Genomic DNA, 15,398 nt, shown 5'->3' with positions numbered 1-15,398 from the left:
ATAGCATTGTATAATGTTTGCCCATTGCTTCTTACTCTTTCTTTATACTGTACCAATGATGTCCTCTGTTTGCAGTTGTCACCTCCACAGTTAAATGTTCAGAGAAGGGTAAGGGGAATTCAATGTCTGTTCACTTTGGAAAGCTGATGGGACACTTCATACTAATAATTTGTTGCCTCACTACTTCATACTACTAGAAAGGAGATGCATCTTTTCAGAAACACCTTAAACAACAGATCATGCTTTCTCTCTCTTCGCCCGCCCCCAAAAGTTACTTTCAGGGAAAGGGTAAAATTTTCAAAAGATCTGTAACAAGCAAATGCCTTTAAGGAAATAAGTAATGGAAATTCCTGCAGCTATAGAAACTTACAACTGAAGTTGTTGTCTTCTCTTCTGAATGATGAACAATAGGCATCTTATGCATTTCAGAATTTATACTCTCAAGACACATTATGTATCTAGTCATGTTTGTTTCATGAATCAAGAAGCACTCACCTGCAAACATGCTATCAGTTAAGCAGAGAGGTTCTAGTGCAACACCTTGGTCTTGGTAGGTAAGGTATAATTAAGATGTCTTGCAGCAGTTGCAACATAAACACTAAGGAAAATCCTTCAGTACATGCAATACTTTGCACCTCTACATCCCTACCTGATAACAGGTGGCCGTAGCAGAGGAAGAAGTTGGACTCCAGCCTTCTAAAACGCGGCTGAGCAGGGGTACTTTAGTGCTCCTCTAGTCAGTGTCCTATTACCATATGGCTTGTCAATAAAAAAAAAAAAAAACAGCATCACAGTGCTAGGATTTGGCTTACCTAATTCCAGTTACTATTCCTCCATGCTTACCAGGCATTTCAGTCACTGACTAATATGCTTACCAGAAAAGTCATTGCCCTCTCCCCCAAATATGAATAGATAATTACTTATTATGCAATAAAACTTATTTGAATAGCTATTAACTGGCTGAGGTACAATTAAATCTGCCATGAGAAAGCTTGAACTTAAGGCACAGACATGCCCAACTAAAAGTTGAATAGCCGAGCCTTATCAAAGACAAACATTGACACTTCACAGGAGTTTGAGCAAAACAAGCACTTCCATACATGCCATGAAGGAAAGGTGATCCTCATAATTCAGACTCAGAGCATTATGCCTTGAGTTTTGCCCAACAGGAAACCTAAGCACCTCAAGGACATCACACTGAAGTAATGTAACAAAGCCTTTCATTTAATAAGAAACAGTCTTAATTTCATATTCAGTAGCTGTGCCAGACAGCTCAGGATTATCCTGCAAGCTTCTCTTACAAAGTCATGTTTGAAGTAAGATGATTGACTGAGAAGGCACATTGAATAGGGGACTCTACAGCCTCTGAAGTAATTTCTTTGTAAGCTGCCGTTTCCCCACTGCCCTGTTTTCCTCTTGAGCTAAAACAGAACACTAGTCAAGCACACCGCAAAAATATACATTATTATTTTGGTTTTTTTGGTTCATGATCTCTTTGTAGAATCCACCACTGCTGTGGTCCTTTTCCACTAGATGTTAGTACTGAAAGATACTTTGGAAGCCAATACTATCCTCTGCAACATGCTCCACAAACCATGGCATTCCAGTTCCATCCTTGATTTACAGTGATTAGTTTTTTGATAAAGTAACCAACTAAGATTTGGCATCAGGTACTTTATGAAAGGATAAGAAATCAATCTACAAGTTAAAATTAAATAGGCTCTCTCTTTAAATAGCTTCTGAAATACTTACTGTCTTTGTTTTAACAACTTTAAATATTGATTTAAAGATAAACAAGACCATAATCCCAAAGTACAAACTTCCTGTTTCGTCTCATGCCCATAGGTGTCCTATCTCCACACAGGTTTCTGACAATGCTGCCTGGTTCATCTTCAGTGCTTTGGAATAGATGTGAATATCCGTAGTCCGTGCATTGCTTTAATTTCTTCACTTAGTGCCTAAAATAAGAAATTAAACCAGGCTTTGAACAAAACAAACACAAAAGCAACTCAACTGAGCACAACAGAACAGAAGTCTGTGGTAGAGGAAGATGGCCCACGATACCATTATAAAGATAATGGTAGAACAGCAGTTGTTCCTTATGCAAGCACTGATTTTTGACCCTGGTCTGTTACTTGGTACTGGGCAGGAGGAGAGACGCTTCCTCACTTGAAACCAAATGGGACAAATTAACAGCATGATTAAAATGAATACTTCCTTGATGTAGCCAGCTTGTTTTTATTCCTTAAAGGGGATTGGGGAAAAATCTCAGGCTCCTAGAACGCTCCAGTACGTTGTGAATTTGTTGCAATTCCTCTTAAAGAATGTCACAAAAACTCAACCACATGCTGTGGTTAACCCAGTTTGCTTGGTCTCCATAAATTAGCCAATTAGATGTGGAGCCTCCAACTATTTTGCATTGCTCCCTATTCCAGAAAAGGGGGATTGATAATGGCAGAAGAGCCTTTCACTGCCAGGTTATCACTTCAGCTAAAACCCAGGTTTGTGATGTTTTGGTTAGTCTGTCTAGTGGTCCTAGCCCTGATGCCAGACAAGAGTTCACAAGAAATGGCACTAATTCACTACAGTAAGATTTCAGAAACTGAGTTACTTTGAAGAAATTGCTTCAAGTTAAAGAAATTAGAGTTGTAGGAAGTACATGCATCAACTAGAAATTTTATAAAGAATAATTACCTCTTTCTTTTCAACAGAATTCTGGATAACATGAAACTATGCTTAAAGACTTCCAGTTCCCATGCCGCTTTAAAGTGCTATTAGGTCAGTCTAAATCGGAGGAACGTTCTGGCGGGTGCAGCTGGGGCACGGGTCCAGGCCCAGGCCGCCCAGCTCCACTCCTGGCCTCGGCTACCAGCCTCAGCCCCCCTCCTCAGCTCCCTTATTCCTATCAGCATCCCCACTCTAGTGGGGTGGGGCACAGTTGAGGTAAAAGGGGGTACGAGGTAAAGAGTTTGGGGACCACTGGTCTAAATACCTTTGTAAGAAAACCCAGGGCAACTCTCAGAGTAAAGGACATGGTTCTAGGAATGTTCTTTCCAATCAACCTAGGTTAATGCGAGTGGAACACATCCAATCCAAGTCTAAGGTTATATCAATTAAAATCTTTCCGCATATACCACCCAAGTCTACAATTTACGTTTTTGGAATTCAGTATATTCAGCAGCTTACATTCAGTTGTAAGCTTTTCAGGACAAAGAACAGTCCTATGTATAGAGTCCTTATCACATAATTGGGTGCTATAATTATTAATGAACATTTAACATGAGACATCTAAGTTTTGTAATGGGACAAATCAGGAGGGGTGCAGGGGTGGTATTTTTAAGGTCCACATCCTCCCTAGCCCCGACTTCTTACTTTACCACTAGCCATCTATTAGTTTTGCTAGGGTGCCAGCTGCCTTCTCCCTGATAATTGTGCAAGGAGACTATAGCAGTGTATAAGACCCCTTGCAATACAGAACCATTTGGGAGGTACAAGGAGATAAAACTGGGAGCAACTTAAGAAAGGGAAACTGTCAGGACACTTTTCCTGATACGGGATTGTGTGTAATGCCCTTCTCATCCCAAGGGAAGTACTGAAAGCCACATCACTTGGGTCATTTTGAACTAGACTAGAGACAATCCCATAGGGAAGAATCCTTCAGTAGTAAGGGGATGGGTTAGATGATCCAACAGGTCTTTATCTCCTCTAGCTTTTCTATGCTTGATCCACACACAGGATAACCCTCAGAAATCTGTGTTATTGATGGTATGGGAAGGTCAGCATTCAGCACCTAATCCTTGAGCTCCTAAATCTCCTTTACTCACATTGAAATTAATTGGGTTGTGGGGTCTCCACACCCTGTTGTACCAAGCCCTGAAACTGTTAGCTATATCTAGGAGAACACCTTTGGCAGTGGTTTTGGCCAGGTAATGGCAAATCGTCCTGGACATACCTTGAAATAATCCCCTCGCATATTTAGTTTTTGTAGGAAAGTACCCACACTCCACAGGGTGGAATACACCACTGGTTATAACAAAGGAATATGATTGCCCTTCCAGATCCCACAACACTACTTACCTGATTAACCATTTGATGTTGCTGGACAGTTCTCTTTTCTTTAAATTCTTCAGATTCTATATGAATTTCATACATTGCTCCACAGCCTCCTTTAAAACAAAATTACATTGACTGATTGATTGTATCAGTGTCTTAGTCATTACAACTGTATGCAGTATACAGAGTGATTATAGTTTAAGGGGCATTGGCAGGAAAAGTCATTTAAACAGATTTTCTTGTCCGAATTACTAGCATATGCTGCATGTTTGAAAGCTGTGAAGTCTTTCTTAAAACAAACCCCATAAATTGTGATAAGTATTTAAGCTTATACAATTAAGTCAAGCTGATCAGTTTCACCTCCCTTATTGCTAAACCAAAGGGAGGTCCTGACTAGATGGGAGGGAAGTCCTAGGGTGGAGTCTGAATATGGAAAAGGTTGAGAATCACTGGACTAGGCAATGTTACACACACACAAACTATGTTAAAAGAATATTAAGGTTGCAAAGTTGGGAAATGCCAGACTGAAGACTGCCTCTGCAACCTGAATTCACCCACTCTGTGCATATACATTGTGATACAGTCTTTAATTACGGGATCACATTCTATTTTTTCTGCCCACAAAACCCATGTCTCAGTGCTTAGAATGGGCAATGCTCACTGTGTGAGAAGCTTACTTTACTATTCAATATATTTTGTTATCTTTGTAATTCAGTGTGTGGCCATAGGCCTTATTTACTACACACTACTCAAACCCACACGAATTTGTTTTCACAACACCCTTGAGAGATGAGGGAGTTTTCTTTTAAAGAAGTGGAACTGAAGCACAGAGAGATTAAAGGTCAAAAGTATCCACTAATTTGGGTGTGCAAGTTGAGATGTTTAGGACTGGCTTTTTGAGTATTTAGCATTACACAGCGTCATGTATGTTCTAAGCACAGCTCCCACTGACTTCAATTGCAGCTGTGAGTGCTTAACACCTCTGAAAATTGGACCACAATATCTCAAGTAGGGCATCAAAGAACACACCATTCGTGGCTGCCTCTGAAAAGTTGTTTAAGTGACTTGCCCAGCATCATATGGAAACTCTCTCTGTGGCAGAGGCAAATTCCAGGGCAGCATTCAACTACCATGAGACCACCTTTCTCTTCCTGAAATCCCCTACCTTGTTCCCTACACACCTTTCAAATTCTGCAACATTTGAGACAGAGATCCTTCAGACAATAGCTTCCTTTCCTACATAACCCTGGTTCATTGCCAGGGCATGTCCAGCCTGTGCACTAAATGACGGAGGGGTCCTGGGGGGGAAAAAAAACTATGGTCCTCCAGAATGCATAGGCAGAGACAGCTTTTATATTTCACTTTATGTTCCCTTTGTCAGTCACTTAGGACTTCTTTGGGCAACAGGAAGGTCGAAAGACTTTAATGTTTTTTTAAGGGGTGTGACAAAGTTCCTCCTCTGCTTTGGTGGGTCCTGTGCTTATTGGCAGATTTGCTCACCTCAGAGATTCACAGCAGTCCTCATTTTGGCCACTTTTGCTAGTGGCTTAAACCTGCCATTCACTCAGCTAACCTCATCACTCGCCAGCATGGGGAAAAGGAAGGAGAACAATCCCCACAGTCTCTGCTGATATACCTAGTGGGTCGGGGGACAGGCCAGGGACCTTCCCCTCTGGTGGGACCCACAGTCCAGGTTAGTTCCTGCTGTTTCCAATAGGGAGCTGGGGGGAACCAGGGTCTGCCCTCTACTCCTGGTTCCAGCCCAGGGCCCCGTGGATCACAGCTGTCTACAGTGTTTCATGTAACACCTGTGTGACAGCTACAACTCCCTGGGCTACTTCCCCATGGCCTCCTCCCAATACCTTCCTTATCCTCACCATAGGACCTTCCTGCTGACATCAGATAGCATTTGTACTCATCAAGAGAGCTTTAAACTAGGAAGTTGGGGGAGATGGTTGGGAGATGTTCAGGAGATCTCCACGCCGGAATATAACCTGGAGAGGGAAGTAAACAAAGTGAGAGGGGATACCCTTGCGGACCAAAGAATTGATCCAAGGAGGAATAGTGGAGTAGAAACCAGAGTAACGGTGATGCTGGTGGTAGAAGGTCTGTGCACGACGGGGGAAAGAATGTCACTGATGCCAAACGCCAAAAATTAAAATGTCTGTACACTAATGCGAGGAGCCTAGGTAACAAGATGGAGGAACTGGAGCTACTGGTGCAGGAAGTGAAACCGGATATTATAGGGATAACAGAAACCTGGTGGAATAGTACTCATGACTGGAGTACAGGTAATGAAGGCTATGTGCTATTTAGAAAAGACAGGAAGAAAGGCAAAGATGGTGGAGTAGCCTTGTACATCAATGATGAGATTAACTGTAATGAAATAAGAAGCGATGGAATGGATAAGACAGAGTCTGTCTGGGCAAAAATCACACTGGGTAAAAAAGCAACTAGAGCTTCCCCTGAGATAGTGCTTGGGGTGTGCTATAGACCACCGGGATCTGATTTGGATATGGATAGAGACCTCTTTAATGTCTTTAATGAAGTAAACACAAAGGGGAAATGTGTGATTATGGGAGACTTCAACTTCCCGGATATAGACTGGAGGACGAGTGCTTGCAAGAATAATAGGGGTCAGATTTTTCTGGATGTGATAGCGGATGGATTTCTTCATCAAGTAGTTGAAGTACCTACGAGAGGGGATGCCATTTTAGATTTGGTTTTGGTGAGCAGTGAGGACCTCGTAGAAGAAATGGTGGTAGGGGACAACCTTGGTTCGAGTGATCATGAGCTGATTCAGTTCAAACTAGATGGAAGGATAAACAAATGTAGATCTGGGATTAGGGTTTTCGACTTCTCGAGGGCTAATTTTAAAGAGTTAAGGAAATTAGTTAGGGAAGTGGACTGGACAGAGGAACTTGTGGATTTAAATGTGGAGGAGGCCTGGAATTACTTTAAGTCGCAGCTGCGGAAATTGTCGGAAGCCTGCATCCCAAGAAAGGGAAAAAAAACCATGGGCAGGAGTTGTAGGCCAAGCTGCATGAGCAAGCAACTCAGAGAGGGGATTAGAAAAAAGCAGAAAGCTTAAACGGAGTGGAAGAAAGGCGGGATTAGCAAGGGAAGCTACCTTGGTGATGTCAGAACATGTAGGGATAAAGTGAGGAAGGCTAAAAGCCGCATTGAACTGGACCTTGCAAAGGGAATCAAAACCAATAGTAAAAGGTTCTACAGCCACATAAATAAGAAGAAAACAAAGAAAGAAGAAGTGGGGCCGTTATACACTGAGGATGGAATGGAGGTGAAGGATAACCTAGGCATGGCCCAATATCTAAATAAGTACTTTGCCTCAGTTTTTAATAAGACTAGTGAGGAGTTTAGCGATGATGGAGGGATGATAAACAGGAATGTGGATATGGAGGTGGATATTACCGCAACTGAGGTAGAGGCCAAACTTGAACAGCTTAATGGGACAAAATCGGAGGGCCCGGACAATCTCCATCCGAGGATATTAAAGGAACTGGTGCGTGAAATTGCGAGCCCGTAAGCGAGAATTTTTAAGCAATCGATAAACTCGGGGGTTGTGCCGTACGACTGGCGGATCGCTAACGTAGTTCCTATTTTTAAGAAAGGGAATAAAAGTGATCTGGGTAATTATAGGCCTGTTAGCTTGACGTCTGTAGTATGTAAGGTCTTGGAAAAAATTTTAAGGGAGAAAGTAGTTAAGGACATAGAGGTCAATGGTAATTGGGACGAATTGCAACATGGATTTACTAAAGGTAGATCGTGCCAAACCAATCTGATCTCCTTCTTTGAGAAGGTGACGGATTACTTAGATAAAGGAAATGCGGTAGATATAATTTACCTCGATTTCAGTAAGGCGTTTGACACGGTTCCACATGGGGAACTGTTAGTTAAATTGGAAAAGATGGGGATGAATATGAAAGTTGTAAGGTGGATAAGGAACTGGTTAAAGGGGAGACTCCAGTGTGTCGCATTGAAGGGTGAACTGTCAGGCTGGAAGGAGGTCACTAGTGGAGTCCCTCAAGGATCAGTTTTGGGACCGATCTTATTTAACCTTTTTATTACTGACCTTGGCACAAAGAGTGGGAATGTGCTAATAAAGTTTGCGGATGACACAAAGCTGGGGGGTATTGCTAACACGGAGAAGGACAGGGATACTATTCAGGAAGATCTGGACCACCTTGTAAACTGGAGTAATAGTAATAGGATGAAATACAATAGTGAAAAGTGCAAGGTCATGCACTTAGGGATTAATAATAAGAATTTTAGATATACGTTGGGGACGCATCAGTTGGAAGCGACAGAGGAGGAGAAGGACCTTGGGGTATTGGTTGATAGCAGGATGACTATGAGCCGCCAATGCGATACGGCTGTTAAAAAAGCAAATGCGATTTTAGGATGCATCAGGCGAGGTATTTCCAGCAAGGATAAGGAGGTGTTAGTACCATTATATAAGGCGCTGGTGAGACCCCATCTGGAATATTGTGTGCAGTTCTGGTGTCCCATGTTCAAGAAGGATGAATTCAAACTGGAACAGGTCCAGAGACGGGCTACTAGGATGATCCGAGGAATGGAAAACCTGCCTTATGAAAGGAGACTCAAAGAGCTTGGCTTGTTTAGCCTGGCCAAAAGAAGGCTGCGGGGGATATGCTTGCTCTATATAAATATATCAGGGGGGGTAACGTTAGGGAGGGAGAGGAATTATTTAAGTTTAGTACTAACATAGGCACGAGGACGAATGGGTACAAACTGGATATAAGGACATTTAGACTTGAAATTAGACGAAGGTTTCTAACCATTAGGGGAGTGAAGTTCTGGAACAGCCTTCCGAGGGAAGTAGTGGGGTCAAAAGACTTTTCTGGCTTTAAGACTAAGCTTGATAAGTATATGGAGGGGATGTTATGATAGGATAGTTTAATTTGGGCAATTGATCTTGGATTATCACCAGATAAGTCTGCTCAATGGTCTGCGGGGAGATGTTGGATGGGATGGGAACTGAGTTACTGCAGAGAATTCCTTCTTGGGTGCTGGCTGGTGAGTCTTGCCCACATGCTCAGGGTTTAGCTGATCGCCATATTTGGGGTCGGGAAGGAATTTTCCTCCAGGGCGGATTGGCAGGAGCCCTGGAGGTTTTTCGCCTTCCCCTGCAGCGTGGGGCATGGGTCGCTTGCTGGTGGATTCTCTGCAGCTTGAGGTCTTCAAACCAATTTTGAGGATTTCAATAACTCGGTCCTGGGTTAGGGGTTGTTATAAAAGTGGATGGGTAGGATTCTGTGGCCTGCCTTGGGCAGGAGGTCAGACTAGATGATCATATTGGTCCCTTCTGACCTATGAGTCTATGAGTCTATAAGGAAGCTAAATCAAGGTTTCACAGGCAACCTTAACTCTGGCAGTTAGTCACACTGAGGCTGGATTTTTCTTGGTTTTTGAAAAAGCAAATTGACAAAAAGAAACACAGACATTCCATCAGATTGACAGCCACATGGTTTGAACCTTTAGCTCCACCACACAGACCTCTGCGACCTGAGCTAACAAGAGTAACTGATAGCAACAGTAGGTTGTCATCCTCTACATGGACCAGCACTAGTTTGCCAGTGGGCTTCACCTTACTGACAGCAAAAGAATGGTGAAACTCAGGAACCTTGGGTTTCATTCCAAGCTCTAGAGGAAAGCGTTCTGATGGGCAGTGTGGATGGGTGGTGGCTGAGGCTAGCCACCTGAGGGCCAAGCCTGCCTGACCATCTGGGTCTGAGCTCGGGTGGCTAGCCCGAGCAGCTGCCCATGCCACAACGTCCACACTGCTATTTTTACCATGCTAGTTCAAGCAGAACTAGGACGAGTCTGTCTACCGAGGTTGGGAATCACACTTCCCAGCAGCAGCACAGACATAGTCTGAGACAGAAATGACGTGGACACAAAATGGAGCTGTGACAGAGTTGGTAATTGGACTCAGATTTCCTGTCTTGCAGCCCTGTACTCTAACCACAAGACCATTATACCATGATATTTAAGTTCCCATGGGCAACAATTCTGTCGCCTTATTTATCAACTGTCTATAAATAATAGCCACCATTTGTTACCTGGGTTGCTAGCAGTGGGGGGAGGGGGAGCAAGGATTTTTTCAACTCTGATAAATCCTGAATGTGTCTACACTAAAAAATGATGATAAACTTAGCAGAGGCAAAGACAGTCATGTTTAGAAGTTAGTGTAGACAAGGCCTATATTATAAAACTATGATGGAGACTCCGTAGAGAGGATAGGTACAAAGAAGAGGAGGATTTATAGCAGTTTTTAAGGCAGTTCCCAGAAAACAAAAATCTCCGTTCTCAATGCTGAAGAAAAGCACATCAGACCCTGCAGCTGAGGCTTGAACCTGGACGTCAGAGGGGGAGCCGTGTTAGTCTGGATCTGTAAAAGCAGCAAAGAATCCTGTGGCACCTTATAGACTAACAGACGTTTTGGAGCATGAGCTTTCGTGGGTGAATACCCACTTCGTCGGATGCATGTATTCACCCACGAAAGCTCATGCTCCAAAACGTCTGTTACTCTGTAAGGTGCCACAGGACTCCCTGGTTCCTACATGGAAGCCATCGGGTAAGCAGACCCGTTGCCCGGACCAGACACGGGAGCTGAGTTGTCTTTGCATCCCTCCCAAACCACAGAGGAGAGGAGATCCCGCCTGCACGATTCTACCTACCTGATATATCCACTACTTTGATGGCCGAAGCCCGAGGGAATTTCTCTCTGAGGACCTGCAGCACCCTGGCCTCCCCGTCAGTCTGCGAGGCGAACGCTCCCCGCGCGCGGCGCAGCAGGAGGATCTGGCAGGAGGCAGCAGCACAGACAAGGGACACACACGATCGTCACAAAGAAAACGGCGGCGGGGGGGGGGAGGGGCAGGAAGGGGTCCGCGCGGCCGAAGCGGCTCTCAGGCTGGAGGCCCGGCTGGGCGAGGCCCTGTGAGGCCTGAGGAGTCACCGCTCCCATAGCCCCGACGGGGCTCAGCACAGAGTCACACGGGGGCGGCAGGGCCACAACCCAGGGGCAGAGTCCGGACACCCCACATGGCTGAATGCGCGGACCGTACAATGGCCCGGCCCCGGCCCCGGCCCCCTCCCAACGCGGGGACCCTGCCACGGCCCCGAGCCCGCCCCCCTCACCCTGCGCCCGCGGCCCAGGCCCAGGCCCAGGATGCCGGCGCTGATGGCGGCTGCCATGTCCCGGTGATGCGGCGGGCGGGCGGGCCTGTCCTCACCGCCCGGGCCCGGCCCCAGGGAGAGTCCGAGAGCCCCGGATCGAGCGCGGCCCAGCGCCCCCTGGCGCCACGGCGGCCCCGCCACGCTCCTCCCCCAACGCCGCCACCGCTCCACGGGGCCGCTCCCCCCCATCGCCTCCAGCCATCCCCCCTGTGGGCCTGCTCCCCCCATCGCCTCCAACCATCCCCCCATGGGAATGCTCCCCCCAGAGCCGCCCACTCCCACAGGGCTGCTCCCCCCATCGCCTCCTACCATCCCCCCATGGGCCTGCTCCCCCCATCGCCTCCAGCCATCCCCCCTGTGGGCCTGCTCCCCCCATCGCCTCCAGCCATCCCCCCTGTGGGCCTGCTCCCCCCATCGCCTCCAACCATCCCCCCATGGGACTGCTTCCCCCAGAGCCTCCCACCGCTATGGTGCTGCTCCCCCCATCCCCCTGCGAGCCTACTCCCCCCATGGGGCTGCTTCTCCCACCCCCCCTTGCCTCCAACCATCCCCACCCATGGGGCTACTCCCCCCACCGCACCTGCATTCCCCCTGGGCACAGCAGCAGTAACATGATCCCTTGAGCTGTTTCAGGACTTGGGTTCACCTTTATAAATGTGAGGTGCTACCACAAAATTTGGGACTGGGCAACCCTAGCTAAACGCCACAAACAGCAGCAGATAAGAGGAGGAACTTACCATAGCTGTTGGGAGACAGCTCCTTAGCTCCTAGCCTGTGAAAGATCCCAGCAGACAGGCTCCCAGCAAATGGATGGCTAGGCCATAGACTATGCATGTGCCCGACCCTTATAAGCACACAACTGTCAACATTCAAAAGCTAGTATTGTTATTAGAAATAATGTATATAACACCCTGAATCTACAAGCTGCAAACACCAATTAAAACATACTCCTTTGCCTGAAGAGCTTATTATTTAGTGGGAGTATTTGCTGCTAGCCAACAGTCCAGAAAGAAATCCTGCACACTACGACTGGCCTAGTGTTAAACAGCTCCCAGTGCTAGAGGGGTGCTTTCTGAGTGAGCCCTTTAATATGGTTTAAATAAGGCTCTTTGGAGACTCCAGGCAGTTCATCATGCCATTCTAATTTACATGAAAATTCGTTTAGAAATTACAGTGGTGGGTGTGATAGAAAAAAAACTAAAATAATTTGGGTCTAAGTGATTTACCTCAGAGGTTCTCAAACTGTGGTGGTCCACGAGCTCCACTCAAGTGGTCCAAAGATAGTTCGCTCTAACCATCCTCCCACCCCATGGGGCTGCTTCCCCGAACCCTCCTCCCAGAGCCTCCCGCCCCTATGGGGTTCCCTCTAAGGTGCACACCAAGGTGGCCACACACAAGAGAACGAAGGGCCACCCACCTAATCAGTGGAGTCGCACAGGCGTGGCTACACTAATTAGGTGCCTGGACTCTGGAGAAGAGGCACCTGTAAGGTGAGGTAGTGGCCTTGGGGACAATAGGGAATTGGTGGGGGGGGGCAGTGAGGTGAGAAGAGGGGGTGGGGGCAATTAGGGATGTGCAGGGCTGTGGCAGCCAGAGAAAGAGGCGACTTCCCCAGCTCCAGGGCTGCAGCTGCTGGGAAGAGACCCCCATCCTTCCCAGCCTCAGCTCAGGGACTGCTGCAGTGTGGGAGAGAGGGAGAGACTCCACTCCTCCCCAGCCCCAGCTCAGGGGCTGCTATGGCAGGGGAGAGGGGCACAGCCATCACATTAGAAATTTAAAACTACTGATATTAAAATATGAGTTGTGTGCTTTTATTTGTATAACAAAAAAAGTTTATTATTGTTAAGGGGCTTTTTTATATAGCACTTTTCATCAAAATGCTTTACAATCGTTAGCTAATGGTACAAACAACATTTGGAAAGTTCATTAAATGGTCCACCAAGACCCTCACCAATTTTCAAGTGGTCTGTGGAAAAAAGAAAAGTTTGAGAACCACTGATTTACCTAGTGAGTCAATAGCAGAGCCAGGAATAGAAAACATGTATCTTGCCTCCCATTCTGGTGGCCCACTGGACCACACTGCCTCAAGCTATATAAATAAATGTGCAAGTCTTTAAAGTGCTTTGAAATCTACATCTGAAACAAAAATGTTAATGTATGGGCTAAACATTATTGCAGTGGTCCCCAACCTTTTTGGCCAACGGGTGCCAGCCGAAAGGACCACTGCGGCAGTGGAGCACCCGCCAAAATGCCGCCGAATTTCGGCAGCGTTTTGGCGCCGACGCCTCTCAATGACACCACTTGCTGTCGCCTCTCGATGAAGTCACTCGTCGATGGCAAGCGTCGTCATCGAGAGGCGTCGCCGCCGAAATGCGGCAGCATTTTGGCAGGTGCTCTCCCGGGGGCCAGGACGTGAGCACATTAAGATGCCCCCGCAGGCACCACATTGGGAACCACTGCATTATTGAATCTGTTTGATAGACTAGGTTTGCCTTTCAAGAACCATTTAGAGTTCAGCCCACATTAATGGCAGTAATAGGCCAGATTCTGATCTCAGCTCCACCCAGATAAGCCTACTGAATTGAATGATAATAGTGTGGGTTTACATTGGTGGAACTGAGCTAACAATCTGGTCCAGTGATTTTACTTTTGGCTCTTTATTTTCAATCACTAGCTACCTGTCTTCTGAGCATAAGTTGATAAATAAATGGAATAATAATTACATCCCATATATGAGAAATTGATCAGAGCACCTTATATCGCTTCCCCTGTGAGGACATTATGACTATGTCTCACCTATTTTATTTTCTCTATACGGACAAAGCTCCTTACAGCCAAGATAAAACTAGTTCTAAAATTTTATGTGGACTAAATTGTGGGACTAGACAGGGACTGTAGGAGTTCAAACACTTTGTATGGTAAACATAGAATAATTAACCATTTCAGTGAATCCTGTATGATGTATGCATCAGAAACGTTAGCATTAGTTAACATTCTAGCTAGGCACAGCAGAGGATATAAGGCTGAGATTTCTGTGTAATGGATTGGGCTTAGGGTGACCAGACAGCAAATGTGAAAAATCGGGATGGGAGTGGAGGGTAATAGGAGCCTATATAAGAAAAAGACTCCAAAATTGGGACTGTCCCTATAAAATTGGGACATCTGGTCACCCTACTCAGGCTTGTTTATAGAATCATAGACATGTAGGGCTGGAAGGGACTTCAAGAGTCTGTGTGTGCTGAGGCAGGATCAAATAAACCTAGACCAGCCTGACAGGTGTTTGTCCATCTTGCTCTTGAAAACCTCCAATGACGGGGATTCCACAACCTCCCTTGGAAGCCTGTTCTGGAGCTTAACCACCCTTAGAGGTAGAAAGTTTTTCCTAATAGCTCACCTAAATTTCCCTTGCAGCAGATTAAGCCCATTACTTTCTGCCCTACCTTCAGCGGACATGGAGAGCAACTGATCCCACCCTCGTTATAACAGCCCTTAACATATTTCAAAACTGTTATCACGTTCCCGCAAGTCTTTTCTCAAAACTAAACATGCCCAGTTTTTTAAACCTTTCCTCACAGATCAGTTTTTCTAAACCTTTAATCATTTTTGTTGCCCTCCTCTAGACTCTCCCCAATTTCTCCACAACTTTCCTAAAGTGTAGCACCAAGAATAGGACAGGGTACTCCTGCTGAGGCCTCACAAGCCCTGAGTAGAGTGGGACAATTATCTCACGTGTCTTACATACAACACTCATGTTAATTGGCCCCAGAATGATATTTGGGATAATACAATTTGTACAGTGTATAATTAGCAGAGTAACATACCTGTCATGTCACTGCTAGTTTCTTTGTTGATATACTCCCATCTCAGTTTACATTACAAAAGAACAATGGATGTTATGACTGCTATTTGCATTTATACAAGAAGCAAATCTGTGTAGCACCCGCTCTCTGGACTATGCATGGCATTGGGAACTAGGAATTCCTGGGTTTTATGCCTGACTCTGGCACTGACTTTCTAGATAGCCTTGGGCAAATCTCTGTACTGTTCTGTATACGTTTCCTGTTCTGTAAAAAAGGGAGCTAATAACACCTACCTGCGGCTGTGAGAATGAATGACTTGTG

General features: G+C 45.7%; 1 protein-coding gene across 1 annotated transcript; it reads right to left on the bottom strand.

Moving 5' to 3' along the window:
• Positions 1 to 1,203: 1,203 nt before the first annotated feature.
• On the bottom strand, positions 1,204 to 11,361 carry BOLA3 (bolA family member 3). The gene is made up of 4 exons (XM_050940361.1): positions 11,239 to 11,361; positions 10,776 to 10,899; positions 4,078 to 4,166; positions 1,204 to 1,958 (listed from the first exon to the last, which is right to left on the bottom strand). The coding sequence occupies exons 1-4, from the start codon at positions 11,293 to 11,295 to the stop codon at positions 1,893 to 1,895; spliced, it is 336 nt and encodes a 111-aa protein (XP_050796318.1). The 5' UTR covers positions 11,296 to 11,361; the 3' UTR covers positions 1,204 to 1,892.
• Positions 11,362 to 15,398: the final 4,037 nt, after the last annotated feature.

Source organism: Gopherus flavomarginatus, chromosome 2 (assembly GCF_025201925.1).
Source record: "Gopherus flavomarginatus isolate rGopFla2 chromosome 2, rGopFla2.mat.asm, whole genome shotgun sequence".
Classification (NCBI taxonomy): Eukaryota; Metazoa; Chordata; order Testudines; family Testudinidae; genus Gopherus; species Gopherus flavomarginatus.
The sequence above is the reverse complement of the archived record's forward strand: the minus strand, read 5'-3'. Positions and strand labels throughout refer to the sequence as shown.

Excerpts from the sequence above, each read along its gene's own strand:
- BOLA3 (XM_050940361.1), bottom strand. The coding sequence starts at position 11,295 with ATGGCAGCCGCCATCAGCGCCGGCATCCTGGGCCTGGGCCTGGGCCGC. Across the intron at positions 4,167-10,775 it reads CAAAGTAGTGGATATATCAG|GAGGCTGTGGAGCAATGTAT; the intron begins GTAGGTAGAATC and ends TTTGTTTTAAAG. Across the intron at positions 1,959-4,077 it reads AACATCAAATGGTTAATCAG|GCACTAAGTGAAGAAATTAA; the intron begins GTAAGTAGTGTT and ends TTCTTATTTTAG.